At 40.0% G+C, this 17,244-nt stretch overlaps 1 protein-coding gene across 2 annotated transcripts in view; it reads right to left on the reverse strand.

Annotated features, from left to right (window-relative positions):
* The window catches only part of LOC140476119 (latent-transforming growth factor beta-binding protein 2-like), a 469,839-nt gene that overhangs the window by 61,607 nt on the left and 390,988 nt on the right, over positions 1-17,244 (reverse strand). For both annotated transcript variants that reach the window (XM_072568220.1, XM_072568221.1), the window contains exon 27: positions 11,815-11,940. In XM_072568220.1, the coding sequence (XP_072424321.1) occupies positions 11,815-11,940 (126 nt within the window). The remainder of the gene's footprint in view (positions 1-11,814; positions 11,941-17,244) is intronic.

Below are 17,244 nucleotides of genomic sequence, written 5' to 3' on the forward strand. Positions count from 1 at the left end.
AAGGTGGTTTGTATTATTTTAGAAAGACTTCCCTATTTTTATACACCATTCCCTTGGAATTACTGGCCAACATCCCATTTGCCTTCCCTATTAATTTGGATGCTACCTCTTTGCGATGTATGCACAAGGACCTCCAAATCTCTCTGTGCTGAGGGTACTGAAGGATAAAATCCATTTATATTTGGAAAAGAATGGCTTATCAGTGATAGGCAACATAGTTTTGTGCAGGGTAGATCATGCCTTACCAACGTAATAGAATTCTTTGAGGAAATGACCAAGTTGATAGATGAAGGAAGGGCTGGAGATGTCATATACATGGACTTTAGTAAGGCATTTGATAAGGTTCCCCATGATAAACTAATGGAGAAAGTGAAATTACATGGTGTGCAGGGTGTTCTAGTTAGGTGGATAAAGAACTGGTTGAGCAACAGGAGACAGCGAGTAGTAGTTGAAGGGAGTTTCTCAAAATGGAGAAAGGTGACCAGTGGTGTTCCACAGGGATCAGTGCTGGGACCACTGTTGTTTCTGATATACATAAATGATCTGGAAGAGGGCACTGTTGGTCTGATTAGTAAGTTTGCAGATGATACGAAGATTGGTGGAGTAGCAGAAAGCAAAGGTCAAAGAATACAGGAGAATATAGATAGACAAGAGAGTTGGGCGGAGATATGGCAGGTGGACTTCAATCCAGGCAAATGTGAGTTGATGCATTTTGGGAAGACTAATTCTAGAGCGAATTATACTGTAAATGGAAGAGTCTTGGGAAAAGTTGATGAGCAGAGAGATCTGGGAGTGCAGGTCCATTGTACCCTGAAGGTGGCTGCACAGGTGGATAGAGTGGTCAAGAAGGCATATGGTATGTTTGCCTTCATCGGACGGGGCATTGAGTATAAAGCTAGCAGGTCATGTTAAAATTGTACAAGACTTTAGTTCGGCCTCATTTAGAATACCGTGTACAGTTCTGGTCGCCACATTACCAAAAGAATGTGGACGCTTTGGAGAGGGTGTAGAGAAAGTTTATGAGGATGCTGCCTGGTATGGAAGGTGCTAACTATTAAGAGAGGTTGAGTAGGTTAGGATTGTTTTCATTAGTGAAAAGGAGATTGAGGGGGGACCTAATTGAAGTCTACAAAATCATGAAAGGTATAGACAGGATAGGTAGAGATAAGCTTTTTCCCAGGGTGAGGGATTCAACAATGAGAGGTCATACGTTCAAGATGAGGTGAAATGTTTAAGGGGGATACACGCGGCAAGTACTTTACACAGAGGGTGGTAGGTGCCTGGAACACATTGCCAGCAGAGGTAGTAGAGGCTAGCATGGTAGATTCATTTAAGGTCCGTCTGGACAGATACATGAGTAGGTGGGCAGCAGAGGGATACAGGTGCTTAGGAATTGGGCGATAGGTTTTGACAGTGGATTTGGACCGGCTCAGTGTTGGAGGGCCAAAGAGCCTGTTCCAGGCTGTAAATTTTCTTTGTTCTTTGTACTAGGAGATTTACCAGGATGCTGCATGAATGGGAGGGCTTGTCTTGTGAAGAAAGGTTGAATGAGAAGGGCTTTTCACACTGGACAGAAGAAGGAAGAGAGGTGACTTAATAGAGGTGTACAAAATAATGAGAGGCATAGAGCCAAAGACATTTCCCAAGGGCAGAAATGGCTGTCACGAGGGGTCACAATGTTAATTGATTGGAGGAAGGTATATGGGAAATGTCTGAGGTAGGTTCTTTATGCAGAGAGTGGTGGGTGTATGGAATGCACTGCCAGTGGTGATAGTAGAGTCAGAGACATTAGGGATGTTTTAGCGATTGCTGGACAGGTACATGGACAGCAGTAAATTGAGGGATGTGTTGGTTAGGTTGGTCTTAGATTAAAATAACTGCTTGGCACAACATCGTGGGCTGAAGGGTCAATACTGTACTGCAATGTTTCATGTTCTATATCTGTGAATAAAAGAATAACCATTTACGACAGAGATGAGGAGGACTTCCTTCTCTCAGAGAGTGGTGAATCCGTACAAGTCTTTACTGCAGAAGGATTAGATTAGATTCCCTACAGTGTGGAAACATGCCCTTCAGCCCAACAAGGCCACACCGACCCTCTGAAGAGTAACCCACCCAGACCCATTTCCCTCTGACTAATGCACCTAACACTGTGGGCAATTAAGCTTGGCCAATTTACCTGACCTGCACATCTCTGGACTGTGAGAGGAAACTGGAACATCTAGAGGAAACCCACACGGACATGGGGAGAATGTGCAAACTCCATACAGACAGTCGCCCAAGGCTGGAATTGAACTGGGACCACTGAGCCATTGTGTCACCCACATTGATGTTGAAGCTGGCTCATTAAGTACAGTCAAGGCTGAGATAGGTAGATTTTTAATCATAAGGGAATTAAGATTTATTGAACAAAGTAAAGTCAAGGATTATCAGGTCAGCCATGATCTCATTGAATGGTGGAACAGACTCGATTGGCTGAACGGCCTATTTCTCCTCCTCTGTCTTATGTCTTATCAAGCCAGATTATAACAGAGATCAGCTTGGCCAGTTGTTTCAGAACTAAGATCATAGCACTTGATATCAACTGTGTTGGTAATAAGTGCACAAGAATTGATTTTATTATTTGTGCATTTTGGAAGTAGGTAATAAAGAGCTAGGAATGTTGATTTTCAAATCAATTAGAAATCAAACATTGTGTGGACGAAACTCAGTGCACATTTCAGTTTTCATCATTGTGAAACGATTTTGAACATTCCTTCACATTAACGGTGCTACATCAATATAAGTAATTAAAGGCTGCAAGGAAAAATTGAGAGAACTGCAGATGCTGAAAATCAGAAATTGTTGGAAAAGCTCAGCAGGTCTGGCAGCATCTTCAGGAAGGGTCACTGGACCTGAAATATTGACTCTGATTTCTCTCCACAGATGCTGCCAGACCTGTTGAGCTTTCCCAGCAACTTCAGTTTTTGTTATTAAAAGCTACAGTCTAGTTTCTGGTTTGCGATGACAGACATGGAATGTGAAACAAACTGGTTATTATCCTCAATTGGATTACTGTCTCATAATCAGTAAATCCCCTTTTCAACTATTTCTAAAATTCCATTTTGACAAAACAAAAAAATCCTGACATTTGCTAAACCTCTCATGTTTGTCTTGGCGTGTTTAAAATTTGTGGGCTGCAACAAAAGTATATTTGCTACCAAATTGATTTTCTTTAGAAAATGAAACTGATGTAATGAAATACCTGTTAGCAGTGTATTATGGTGCTTTTCGGCTTAAGTCTGCAAATGACTTTTTCTGAAAACTGTACTGGAGAAATGGCACAATTGTTTAAGCAGGACCTTGGGCAAAGCCAACCTCCCAGCCACCCGGTTCAGGTTTTATGTTGGATTTTACTTGATGTGTACAGCAATTCCTCCAGTTCAATCCACATAAGATTCTAAGAAAGTTGAAGGCTTAAAAATATTCCTTACTGGAGACAAAACGACTTGTTACAATACCTGTGCATGTATCAGCCAGTAGTTTATATAGACAAGGTCACAGTGTATTCTATTGCATCAATTGTATCTGGGTCAGTGATAGACTACTCAAAGCATTGAATTTCAGATCATTTTGATGTTAGGTAAACAACAGGATAATGATATTTAAAAGTTACCCTGTCGAATAACATTAATCATTGCTGCCTCGGGGAGCTAATAAGATTTTGCTTATTGAGAAAGCAAACATACTTGCATTCCCACTGTGCAGTGAAAAATCAGGCAAAATTACACAATAATCACTTCTTTTGGCTAAGGGATAAAATTACAATTTTCAGTTAGACTACAGATGTATGAAGTGAGAAATGGATTCAAAGTGTAATTGTTATTCATTGGGAAAGTAATGGTTACATGGAAGCCATTGGTGGTAAAAAAATATGCCACCCAGCCGAATGATCACTGTTTGAAGAGCCAGATGGTGGTCACTCAAGCTTGCAAACTCAAGCTGGCAGGCAGAAAACCTGGATCTTTCAAATACCCTCTGGGTGCATGGAAATACTTGTAGGTTCCAACGTAAGAAATAAGTGAGGTGTGTTCACATTTTGTTGAAGGGTCCCACGAACAGAAACATTTACTAAAGAAGCTACAATCGAGTCATATCTATTGCCTAGAAAAAGGTCCTTCGGCCCATTGGGTCCTTGCCAGTCGAAAACAACCACCTAACTTTTATAATCTCATTCTCCAGCACACAAACAGAAGCCGGAGTTAACGTTACGGGTCCAGTGACTCGTAATCCAGCACTCAGCTCATAGCCTTGTGTGCCTTGGCAATGCAAGTGTTCATCTGAATTCTACTTAAATGTTATGGTGCATTTCAGCCTCTACATCCTTACCAGGTGGTGAGTTTCACATTCCTACCTTCGTCTGGGTGAGAATGCTTTTCCTTACAACTTCTCTAAACCTTCTTTTCCTTACCTTGAACCTATATCCTCTGGTCCTTGATCTCTCCAGCCAGTTTATGTGTTTCTTCCTGTTTATTTTATCTATGCCCCTCATATTTTATAAATCTTAATAAAGTCTCCTCTGAATTTTCTCTGCTCTAATGAAAACAACCCTAATCTCTCTTCCCAAGTGAAACTCTCCAGCCCAGCACCATCCTGGTAATGCAGACGTCTACTAGAAAGGAACCAAGTAGAGCCATACCAAATGACCAATGCACTTTCAAATGGAGAAAAAGTGACCCTTCATGTGGGTTTGAGTATCTGTAAGGTTGTTGTTAAGGGAAAAAGGGTTGAATTGTTTTTGCTGTTCTTTGTAGTAAGATCATTTCTAATAATTTTTATACCGTGTCTTTTCCCTTTGTGTGTAATAAACATTGATGATTTTTTGTTAAACATACATCGATAGAGTCTTGTGAATATGTTGTGACTGATCTCTATGGTAACCAAATGACAATGATAAAGTTATGATCTATCAAGCCAACTTTCATTTTGGGATCTGATTTATCCAATACTGCCATCAGCTAAGTCAATAACAATAAGCTTCCAGGGGCAGGCTGTTCAGAGAGCCTGCTTTGATGCACAGACTCTGTGTGAGAGGTAAATAAAAAGAGAATAAAACCAAAGATTCAGATTAGATTCTCTACAGTGTGGAAACAGGCCCTTCAGCCCAACAAGTCCACACCGACCCTCCGAAGAGTAACCTACTCAGACCATTTTCCTCTGACTAATGCACCTCGCACTCTGGGAAATTTAGCACGGCCAAGTCACCTGAGCTGCACATCTTTGGACTGTAGGAGGGAACCAGAGCACCCGGAGGAAACCCACACAGACATGGGGGGAATGTGCAAACTCCACACAGACAGTCACCAAAAGCTGGAATTGAACCTGGGACCATGGTGCTGTGAGGCAGTAGTGCTAACCACTGAGCCACCATTCTGCCCTACTGAGCCACTGCACTGCCCACATCACAGCCATTACAGCTCTTCACCTCTCATACACCCCCAATGCCTCATTTATACCAACTCATGTCATCTTATTGCCCTACCCACACCCCCACGGCTCCTCATATCCTTAATCCTGGCTATGTCCCCCTGAGTCCATTGCCTCTTATACCCACCAAGACACCTTATGGTCTTCTTCCCCACTACATGGTCCCTCAGACACTTCATGTCAACCTATTCTCCACTCATCCCATGTTTCTGCCCCCACTGGTCAACCTTTAACCTTCTCTCTCCATGCCAATTCACATGAAGCCCATCATGTGCAGCGCTCAGGAGCCCTGCTGATGTAAATTAAACCTGTGTCTATTGATAATGTCACTATCAATAGACACTCTTGTTGACAGAAGACTATTCAATACACTGGGATTCTTTCGAAGCTAACGAGAACAAATATTTCTATTCCAAAAGCACTTGGTGCTGGCAATCAATCTGCTTACTTATCAGCCATTCTATGTGAAAATCTTAAGCTGGACAATCAGTTATGCAGCTCAAATATCAACAGGCACAATGCAACTGATATTATTTCAAAATATAGGCACATAGCTTTTAGATTTTGAGTCCAAAGGAGTAAAATCCCAGACCAGTTTGATAGTCATCTCTTAGCTTGAGAAAGGAGGTACTGGCACTGAAGGGGGTGCAGAGGAGGTTCATGAGGATGATTCTGAAGTTGAGGGGATTGACTTATGAGGAGAGATTGAGTAGACTAGGACTATACTCATTGGAATTGAGAAGAACGAGGGAGGACCTTATTGAAACATGCAAAATTGTGAAGGGAGTAGATAACATAGAAGCAGGGAGGTTGTTTCCACTGGTGGGTGAAACTAGAACTAGGCGGCATAGTCTCAAAATAAGAGGGAGCAGATTTAGGACTGAGTTGAGGAGGAACTTCTTCACCCAAAGGATTGTGTTAGATTCTGTTATTAGAGGATGTAATACCAGAACATTTAGAAATATGTAATGTAATCAAGCAGAGTCAGCACAGATTTTAAAAGTGAAATTATGTCAGGCAAATTTATTAGAATTCATGGAGGGGGTACCAAGCAGGATAGATAAAGGAGAACCAGTTGAAGTAATAGATTTGGATTTATAATGGGTGTTCAATAAGAAACCGCACACAAGGCTATTTAATAAGGTAAGAGCCCAGGGTATATATTAGTATGGATAAAGGATTAGCTAACTAATAGAAGACAGAGAGTCGGGATGGGGGGCTGTTGTTCTCAGAGTGATAACATGAAACTGTAATTAATGATTTGGATGATGGAAATGAATGTACTATTGTTACATTTGTGGATGACACAGTATCAGGTACTGAGGAAGACACAAAAAGTCTCCAGGTAAAGTGAGAGGGTAAAAACTTGGTAGATGGAATATAAAGTGGGAAAATTTGAGCTTATACCCTGCGGCAGGAAGAATAGAGGAGCTGGATATAATTTAAATGGAGAAAGATTGTGGAAGGTTGAAGCATCGAAGGATTTGAGAGCCCTCATTCATGAATCACAAAAATCTAATGTGCAAGTTCAGCAAGAAGGCCTTTATTTCAGCAAAAAGGGAAAGTAAAACAAAAATAGGGAAGCCTTAATAAAACTATGTAAGGCACTAATAAGGCCACAGTTGAAATACCGTGAACATGTTTGGTCCCCTTAACTCAGAAAAGATAGACTGAAATTGGATGCAATCCAAAGAAAGTCCATTGGTTTAATCTTGGACATGCAGGGATTTTCTTATGAAGACAGGGTGAGTAGGTTGGGGCAATACCAGTTAGAGTTTGGAAGAATGAGAGACAACCTTATTAAAACGGACAAGATTCTCTGGTTTCTCTCCACAGAGGCTGACAGACCTTTTCCGGCAATTTCTGTTTAAGAATGTATGAGGACTTGACAGTGTATTTGATATCTGCAACAAATACAAAGTTTTGAATATGACTTTGGGCTGTTAAATCAGTTCAGATTGTCAGACTGGAGATGCCAATCACAATAAATCATGTCATTCACAGAAATCTAACCACTACAACTGAAAGAACATTTGGTTTTGTATTTCAACGACTACCATGGAAAGATTTTCAGGAGATGTATTCTAGCTCTGACTTGAGACCCTCTGCGGTTCTTGCCTCTTTTGGAACATAGTCAACTATTTCTGCATCCTGATAGGGTCCAACTCTGCTGGAAATCTTGGGGGCACTCGCAGGGTCTGGAGCAGGGCATAGATCAAGACCCAATGTCAGACCCAGGGCCTTTGGAGTCCACTGAGCTTTGACTTGGAGGCAAGGCCATTATATGGAGGACTGTGGAAAACTGTGTGCATTGCAGCTACTGACTGCTGCCATTTCTAAGGGGTTGCTGAGTATCTGATATTTCCCATGAGGAATGATTGGAACCATCACCAATGGATCCAGGCATCCAGATGTTGTCATCTCCATGGCTAAGGCATGATGAACAACCACAGGCACCAATGAGGGACACACCTATCCAGAACCCTAAGACTTGAAACAACTTCCAGCAGATGTTAACCAACCTCTGAATGTAGAGTTTGCTGCAAAAGGTGCTGTCCTGATATGAAGAAAGTGCAGGAGGTCCACAGTTTCTCATTTTCAATGGCAGATAAAGTCACAGGGTCATAGAGATGTACAGCATGGAACAGACCCTTCGGTCCAACTCGTCCATGAGACCAGATATCCCGAATTAATTGAGTCCCATTTGCCAGCATTTGGCCCATATCCCTCTAAACCCATCCAGATGCCTTTTAAATGTTGTAATCATACCAGCCTCCACCACTTCCTCTGGCAACTCATTCCATACATGCACCACCCTCTGAGTGAAAAAGTTGCCCCTTAGGTCCCTTTTAAATCTTTCCCCTTTCGGCTTAAACCTATGCCCTCTAGTTTTGGACTCCCCCATCCCAGGGAAAAGACCTTGGCTGTTCACCCTATCCATGCCCCTCATGACTTTATAAGCTGGTCATCCCTCAACCTCCGATGCTGAAAGGAAGCCTTCAAAAACTGAGATAAATGAGAGTCGAGATTCTGCGGATGAATGTGACAGATTGCTTCTGCTGAATCGGAATGTCCCGGGATACAGTGAGAAATTGATATGTGCTGACCAATTTGAGGTTCACTGTGCTGGAGACATTAAATGGTGAGAGTAGCAATCACAACATGACCAATGTCACTAATAGGAAAGGATTCCATTTTGTCAATGGTTTTCAGCTTATCTATGAACATCATGACCACATCTTAGAAGTCGGGCCCCTGGTACTCTGGAAGATGATGCATCTATCGTTGATCCCTCTCAGGTTCCTGCTTCATTCCCCAAGATCCTTCCAAGGATGCAAGAGCAGGGCAGCTTGGTTGCCAAGACATGGAAGTCTTAGTATCCGTCACAGTTATCTCTCGTTAGTGCAAGGACTCCCACCCTCCTAAGAAAGGGTGAGTAGGCCATCTGCTGTGGAATTCTTCACACACACAAACTATGAAAGACAAAGCCTAGCTTGCAGTGTTTGAACTGGTGCACAGCTGGGTTTGGGACATAGCACGGACAGTACAAACACTGGAAGATCCATAAGACCATAAGACATAGAAGCAGAAGTCGGTCATTCAGCCCATCAAGTCTGCTCCACCAATAAATGAGATGTGGCTGATCTGATCATCCTCAACTCCACTTTCCTGCCATTTCCTCAGAACCCTTGATTCACTTATTAATTAAAAGTCTGTTTACCTCAAATAAACTTAATAACCCACTACAGCCTTCTGTGGTACAGAATTCCTGCGCTCTGAGCGAACAAACCCCTCCTCATCTCAGTCTTAAATGTACGATCTCTCACTCTGAGATCAAACGCTCTGGCCATAGACTCTCCCAAAGGATGAACAACTGTTCCAAATCTATCCTGTCAAGTCCCTAAGAAGCTTGAATGTTTCAATAAAGTTAGCTATTATTCTTTTAATTCTCATTCATGTAGCAGCAGGTACTGCTGCTGCTGAGAGCAAGAGGAACATCATGGTGGCCTGGCAAATACTTAATGAGGTGAGCACTGTAAAACTGGACAAGAAGATCTGATGGAGCTCAGAGGGAGAAACCCACGAAGAAAAAATTGACACTTGCAGAATTTTGCAAAAATGTAGTCCTCGATGTCTTTTCTGTGCATGATACACAACAGAGGCAACTATTGTATTCACAGTTTTTAGAATGATATTTGAGCCAATTACAGGCAAGAATACAAAGCCTGTGCCATGGAAATGTTAGGGTGTTATACCATATAAACTACTTTACATCTGTTATTGATTCAACAAAATCCTGAAAAGTAAAACAATGCAATGCCCAACTGTCATCGTTAAAGCAGCTTTTCACCAAATTAAAAAAAAGACACTTCCAGAGGCAAAGAGAAAATTAAGGAACTCTTTCAAGGAAAGCAGATTTCAACATCCACTCATTCATCATTTACTTTTTTACAAATTCAACAAATAAAAAGTACAGCTGGTTACCCAGACTGTTTACTGACCCTGACTCCGAGATGAAAGAAACTCAACGTAACACGTCAGTTTGTATATAGTTTTGACAACAGTTTTCAGTCAATGTTTGATTAAGTACTGAAAACCTGAGGAATGGTGGGTCAATTTGAAGTAACAATGCACTGTTTGAGAATGACTGTACTTTTTCTGATCTTGAGAACTGCTGTTAGTGGTGTAGAATGCTATCAGCCAATGTGAGTAGTGATTGAAATTTTTAGCGTAATTAACTCTGGTATTAAAATTGATGCAAGCTTTTAGATGGTTAAAGAGAAAACCAACTATTATTAAATCTATAAAACAATGCAGGATTTTGAACAAGTGTCTACAGTTTCACAACCAACATGTGCAAGATAACATCAAGGTTATGCCATTGAACGAATAATTACAGAGGCATGGATTTAAGATTGTAGGTTACATGTCACTACTAAGCAGTGGGAACATGAGTGTCGTTTGCCACTAACACAACGTTGCTGTTAGCTAAAAAGATGTTCTGTCTATTAACAAATGAATAATGCGGCATATGACTTTCAGTACCAGTGCGATGCTAGTTATGTAGGCTGCGTGTCCTAGAGATTGGTGGATTGCACCAAACAGCATATTTCTTTAAATATTTGTAACAAGCAATATATTGACCATATTCAACTAGCTCACATCTGCAAAACTCACAACGCAATGTCTAGCTTTAGATGTGATCCTGCAGTTGGGCAACATTTGCTGGATAATCCTAAATGTGCAAAGAATTACACTGACAACCAGTAGGGGAATAGCAGTCACACTTGCAGAGTACGCAGAGGTCCTCAGAGGTCCATGCAAAAGGAAAATAAAGGTCAGAGGGAACATAGTACACATAACCCTTTTCTTTACAGACACGCACAGTGCCTGTTTCAACACAACAAAATAGATAATAATAAACAATAATAGAAAATGCCTGGTTAACATTTTAAGAAAAACGTGGCTATTAACAATCAATTCAAAACCGTTAAACTATTCCAAGTGTTCTGGATTTCCCAATGAACCACAAGTGGGAAAGGACAAAGAGAGATTAGTATTTTTTCTGTTAGCTGCCCAGTTTTCTGGTGCTGCACACAGTGATTGAGCTGATGATTAACTGTTGGTGATGTCCATTTTGTTGAAATTGAACATAATGTCAAAAAACATGGCTATTAACAATCAATCTGTATGAAAGTGTGTTTTTCCATGGCAATGTCTCTACCAATTAGAATCCAATTACAAATCAATCAGCAGTCTCCATTCAGGCATTTTAAATATTGCTTTTCCTCTTGCATTGGTATTCTTGTGAATTGTTCTGATATACGTTAGCTTCAACGAACTGTTCTGTTTGTGATCCATAAAACAATTTTTTTGGGTCAAAGAATAAATACAACCATGTTAAATAATCCATTTCTCAGTGAACTCTTATTGACTCATTTTAAGTGTACTTCTAAAGAATTTGGTGTAATGATAAATGAAATCCTAGTTGACAGTTTTCCATTTCTTCACACAATATATTAACTTCCAACAACTTCAAATGCTAAGAAACACACATTTTTGTACTATGTAATATTTGGCCAAAGAAATTTGCTATTAGTATTTCTATAAAACATTGGCCATTAGAGAGGTGGACATTATGTTCATTTTCAACAAAATGGACATCACCAACAGTTAATCATCAGCTTAATCACTGTGTGCAGCACCAGAAAACTGGGCAGTTAACAGAAAAAATACTAATCTCTCTTTGTCCTTTCCAACTTGTGGTTCATTGGGAAATCCAGAACACTTGGAATAGTTTAATGGTTTTGAATAAGGCTTGAACATTCATGACCAACTTACACTTACCCACACATCCTTGGCCCCCTGGTGGAATCTCAAAACCTTGGTCACAATGGCAACGAAAGGATCCATCTGTGTTTTCGCAATATCCATGAGTACCACAGATCGTTCCATTCATACACTCATCAACGTCTGCACAAACCAAAAGAATTGGAATTAATTACTGATGTTCAGTATTGTTCAGTAATACTGAAAACCTAACTAAAGGAACACACAATAGTGATTACTGGATTCGGGGGTTCATTCTTCAATGCATTATGATGATCCTACTCATAGATGCAGGTTTGCTCGCTGAGTTGGAAGGCTCATTTCCAGACATTTCATCAGTCTTCTAGGTAACACCTTCAGTGGGTCTCCAGGTGAAGTACTGCTGCTGATCCCTGCTTGACATCACCACAGGAAATGACATCGCCAACCCAAAGAAGCCCAAATATATAAACAGAAAGCAGGAATCAGCAGCAATACTTTGCCAGGAGGCCCACTGAAGATGTTACCTAGTAGGGTGATGAAACATCTGGAAATGAACCTACCAGCTCAGCAAGCAAACCTACATCCAGAACCTCAACCTGAACTACAAATCTTCTCCAAACTCACTAAGATCCTACTCATAAATTGACTGGGTTAATGATACTCCACAGATAAATTTATGTTCTTACTGTTTATAATAGCAAGAAAACCAATGAGGAGGTCCAATGGATTTCAGATCTATTGATCACTACTTGATCATTTAGGAAGATTAAAGTTACCACTGTCAGGGCAATGACACTGACTTTGGCCTCTTCCCACATGACAGTAATCCTGGGTTAAATGTCTATATTCCTTTTTCTTATTTTTCTCTCCCAAAACGTATGAACCTCAAACCTATTCAAGATGAGTCTTTGTTTGATCAGATGGTTTACAAAAAGGACCAAAGTCAAAATGAGTTAAATCATGAGGCAATTGCCAAGGCCCTATAACCCTAATTATTTTATCAATTATATTTTTCAACCATTTATGCACATCTGCTCGGTATTTCTACGGAGAACTGTTTGACAACAGTGATTTCTTTATAAGTGAAATGCATACACTTTCTCAGTAACTGCTTAAGAACATTTAAAAAAATTGCATGGAACTTAATTCTTGCTGAAAAGAGATCATTTTTCTCAATGTATTGTTGAAATATAAGGCTGATGGCTTAATAGCACCTGCAGCACAGAACCTCCAGCTGCAGATTATCATTTGGCAGGTAAATCCTCAAAAGCAAAGTTCGACAATACCAAATACTAATGCTTAATAGGAATTCTCAAAAGACATGGCAGAGAAGCATTTTGACAATCATTAAAGTTCAAGACAGTTCATATAAACTATTAAAAGGGCCACTGTTAGGTATTTTACTACATTCTGTAACCATAATAAATTGTAACAGCTGCACATAGTTGGAACAAAGCTTTTGGTTTCATTGCTAATATCAACATAATGTCAGCACTGTAACATTCATCAAGGATGTGGCTAAGGTAGTGCTAAACTCCAAGAGTCCAATTTTAACTCTGGATAAATGAATGAATTGTGAGTAAGTTAACATCTTGTTCTTAAAACAGGCTATATTATATTTTGGTTGTTTTCAATCTATTCCTTACACACAGTACATTCATGCATCACACTAATAAATGGAAATGAATGCTTGACTAACAGTGACATTGTACAGTAAGTGAATTAAAAGTATACTGCAACCAATTCAAAGGGCCTTTATTGGTCAGCACGTTGAGTATAGGAGTTGGGAGGTCATGTTGTGGCTGTACAGGACATTGGTTCGGCCACTTTTGGAATACTGCATTCAATTCTGATCTCCTTGCTGTGAAATTTGAAAGAGTGCATAAAAGATTTACAAGGATATTCCAGGGTTGGAGGATTTGAGCTATAGGGAGAGGCTGAATAGGCTGGGACTAGTTTCTCTACAGCTTGGAGGCTGAGGATGGCCTCAAAGAAGTTTATAAAATCTGAGGGGCATGGATAGGGTGAATGGCCATGGTATTTTTTCAAAGGTTAGGGGAGTCCAAAACTAGAGGGCATAGGTTTAAGGTGAAAGGGGAATGATTTAAAAGGGACCTAAGGTCTAACTTTTTCATGCAGAAAGTGGACTGTGTATGGAATGAGCTGCCAGAGGAAGTGGTGGAGGCTGGTATAATTACAACATTTAAAAGACATCTGGTTGGGCATATGAATAGGAAGGGTTCAGAGGGATATGGGCCAGGTGCTGGCAAATGAGACTAGATTAAGTTAGGATATCTAGTTAGCATAGACAAGTTGGACCGAGGGGTCTGTTTCTGTGCTGTACAACTCTATGACTATAAGTCAAATATAATTCAATATCATACAACCAAACATTTTATATTCCTGGGAGAGTTTTGGAATGAATATATCTTCAAGGATGATTGGAACATTATTTATTACAGATGACAATTTCATGGCAGATTGCTTTTCCTGTCACACTTGTGTGAAATGATAGTAGTATCCTCTAGGATGCCACCAAGGCAACACATTATTACAAAAAAAGTTGCAGTCTTGTTCAGAGTGATGTAACATATATTAATTATTTCTTGTTAAAGTGTAAGCACGTTGTTGGAAACAACTTGTTACCTAGCGAGCACTAGAGTGTGGTGAATTCACAGAAACATAGCAACCTGGAGAAGGAGCAGGCCATTCAGCCCTTTCAGCTGGTTCTGCCATTCAATATGATCTAACTCAACAAGCGGTTCCTATTTCTCCCCCATAAGCTTTGATCTCATTCACCTCAAGTTCTATATATAAATCATTCCTGAAAACTTACAATATTTTAGTGTTGACTCCTGTCTGTAGTAGCAAATCCACCAACTCACCACTCTCTGGTGAAAGGCTTTTCCTCATCCCAGTCCAAAATGATTTACCCTGTTATCCTGAGACCGTGACCCCTGGTTCTGGGCAACCCAGCCCTCAGGAACAGCCTTATTATATCTACCCTGTCTAGTCCTGTGGGATTTTACAGGTTTCTATGAGATCTTGCTTCTGAACTCCAGTGAATATAATCCCGACTGATTTAACCTCTCCTTATAATTCGGTTCCGCACTCTTAAGAATCAATCTGGTAAACCTTTGCTGCATTCCCTCTATATCAAGAGCATCCTTCCCTAGATAAGGAGACCGGAACTGCATACAATATTCCCAGTGTGGTCTCACCAAGGCCCTGTACAATACCCCTATTCATTAATTTGTTATCCATTAATGACCTTGAAAGTCATTAATTATCTTGTCATAAAGGCAATTAAGAATAGATAACAAAGATTGGCCTTGCCAGTGACACTGAACCTGAACAAGAAAGAAAAAAGAACTTAATTAAACTAACCTTAATCAAATTCACTCGTTGGGAAAGTGAAGGGATTTTGTATAGCTCTGCATTTACACCTATTCCATAATATTTTTTATTGTATTTAAGATTTGCTAAACTACTGTTGCAACCAATTGTGTCAGTATGCCAAAAGATGTATTCAATTAAAATGATGCAGTTAAGTTAGTGTCATACAACACAGAAATGGACCCTTCGGTCCAACTAGTCCATGCTAACCATGTTCCCAAACTAAACTAGTCCCACCTGCCTATGCTTAGTTCACTTTCCTGTACCTATGTACCCATCCAAATATCTTTTAAACATTGTAACTATGCCCAATCCACCACTTCCCCTGGCAGTTCATTCCACACACAAACCACTACTTGAGTAAGAAAATTGGCCCACATGTCCTTTTTAAGTCTTTCTCCTCTCACCTTAAAAATATGAGCCCTAGTTTTGAACTTTCCCACTTTTGGGAAAAGCCCTTGTCATTCACTTATCTATGCCCCTCATGATTTTATAAACTATGATAAAGTCACCTCCTAACCTCTAGTGAAAAATGTCCCAGTCTTCCCCAGCCTATTTTTCCCTCTTGCCAACATAGGATTGTCAAGAGGATTATGTTGGTGCCCTCTATTTTAATGTGGGAACGTTTGTAGCATTCTCCCTGAAGAGTTCACAAGTAAGTCCATGGTACGTTTGTCTAAGACTTCAGACCCAATATTTTCCTTCTCTCCAAGAAGATCCATTTGAAATCCATCCTCTCTAGAGACTGAACAAGTTCATTTTCTTCACTGTATAACTAATGCTTGTGTTAACCTTACTGAACACTTGTGAGTCATGTCTTTGGTATTTTGAATTGGATAAAACATTGACAAGTTTAATATAATGGAACACTTCTGTAAACTGCAAAGGACTTTCAGGTCTCAAATGATCTCTCCTTATTATTCCATGTTTGCACAGGATGTATATGTCTGTCTGTAAAATAAGCAATAAACTCATGCAACAGCATGTTGCATATATGCGCACATTATACATAGGTAAAAGACTGAGAGCAGAACATGATCTCATTCTGTCTGCCATCTGTATTTGCCCATTAATATCTTTAGTTTCAATACTTTCTTTTATGAGCAACGAATGACACGTGCAAAAACAGTATGGAATTGTGGGTACTCACACTCACCATTACACAGTCTGAGCTTTATGGATTCAATAAAGCATCACATTAAAATAACAAAGTGGTCAAAGCACAGGAATGGAAGCAGTCTGTGAACAGTTAATGGTTTACCCCCTTGATTAATAAATATAAGGCAGCATGGGAGCAGCTTAAATATGTAAAAGAAAGGAAATTAGAAAACAGGGAAAAGTACAAAAGTGCCCAAATTTATACTGAAAAGAAAATCACAGATTTCCTCCTAACTTTATCCTTCCTCTGAGCTAGCAGAACAGTTTTAGACCTGCCAATCTAAACATTCTTCAGAGTTGGTTGTTGTCAATGCTGTGACTTGACAGTAAAGTTAGCCGTTGTGGATCGGAGGTGACTTGGCAACTTTTCTTCGCACATCTAAACCATCCATATTCCTATTCATTACCCTCCAAACAGAATACACTTAATAAATCGAGTGAGGAATAATTGTAAGAATAATAGAAATTGGAGCAGGAATAAAGTATACAGATACTCAAGCCTGCCCTATCTTTCAATAGCCTTCATGGCTATCCTCTGCCTCCACTGCATGACAATCAGTGATTCAAATCTCTCATCATCTGGATTGAAAGTGTTAAAGTGTTGATATGTTTAAAGCAGGAGGACTACAAATACTGGCTTGACTGAAACGTGAATGCTTGGACTTGGTCAATCTAATGAATATCATATGCACAGAGCACTAACCCAGTCACAAAAGTCAACAGGCATTATACAATTCCCGAAAGGAGCATTCGACAGGTTTCCTTTAGGAACTGGAATATTTTTTCTTCCAAATTTCAAAGCTGTCAGTAATTTATATTCGACACGAATATAAAATACAGCTTTGGTACTGTTCATTAATTTTAGATCTTTTAGAAGTTGGATATTTACTTAATGCTGGCAGCACTGTGGGG

The sequence above is a fragment of the Chiloscyllium punctatum genome, chromosome 4, assembly GCF_047496795.1.
Source record: "Chiloscyllium punctatum isolate Juve2018m chromosome 4, sChiPun1.3, whole genome shotgun sequence".
NCBI lineage: Eukaryota > Metazoa > Chordata > Chondrichthyes > Orectolobiformes > Hemiscylliidae > Chiloscyllium > Chiloscyllium punctatum.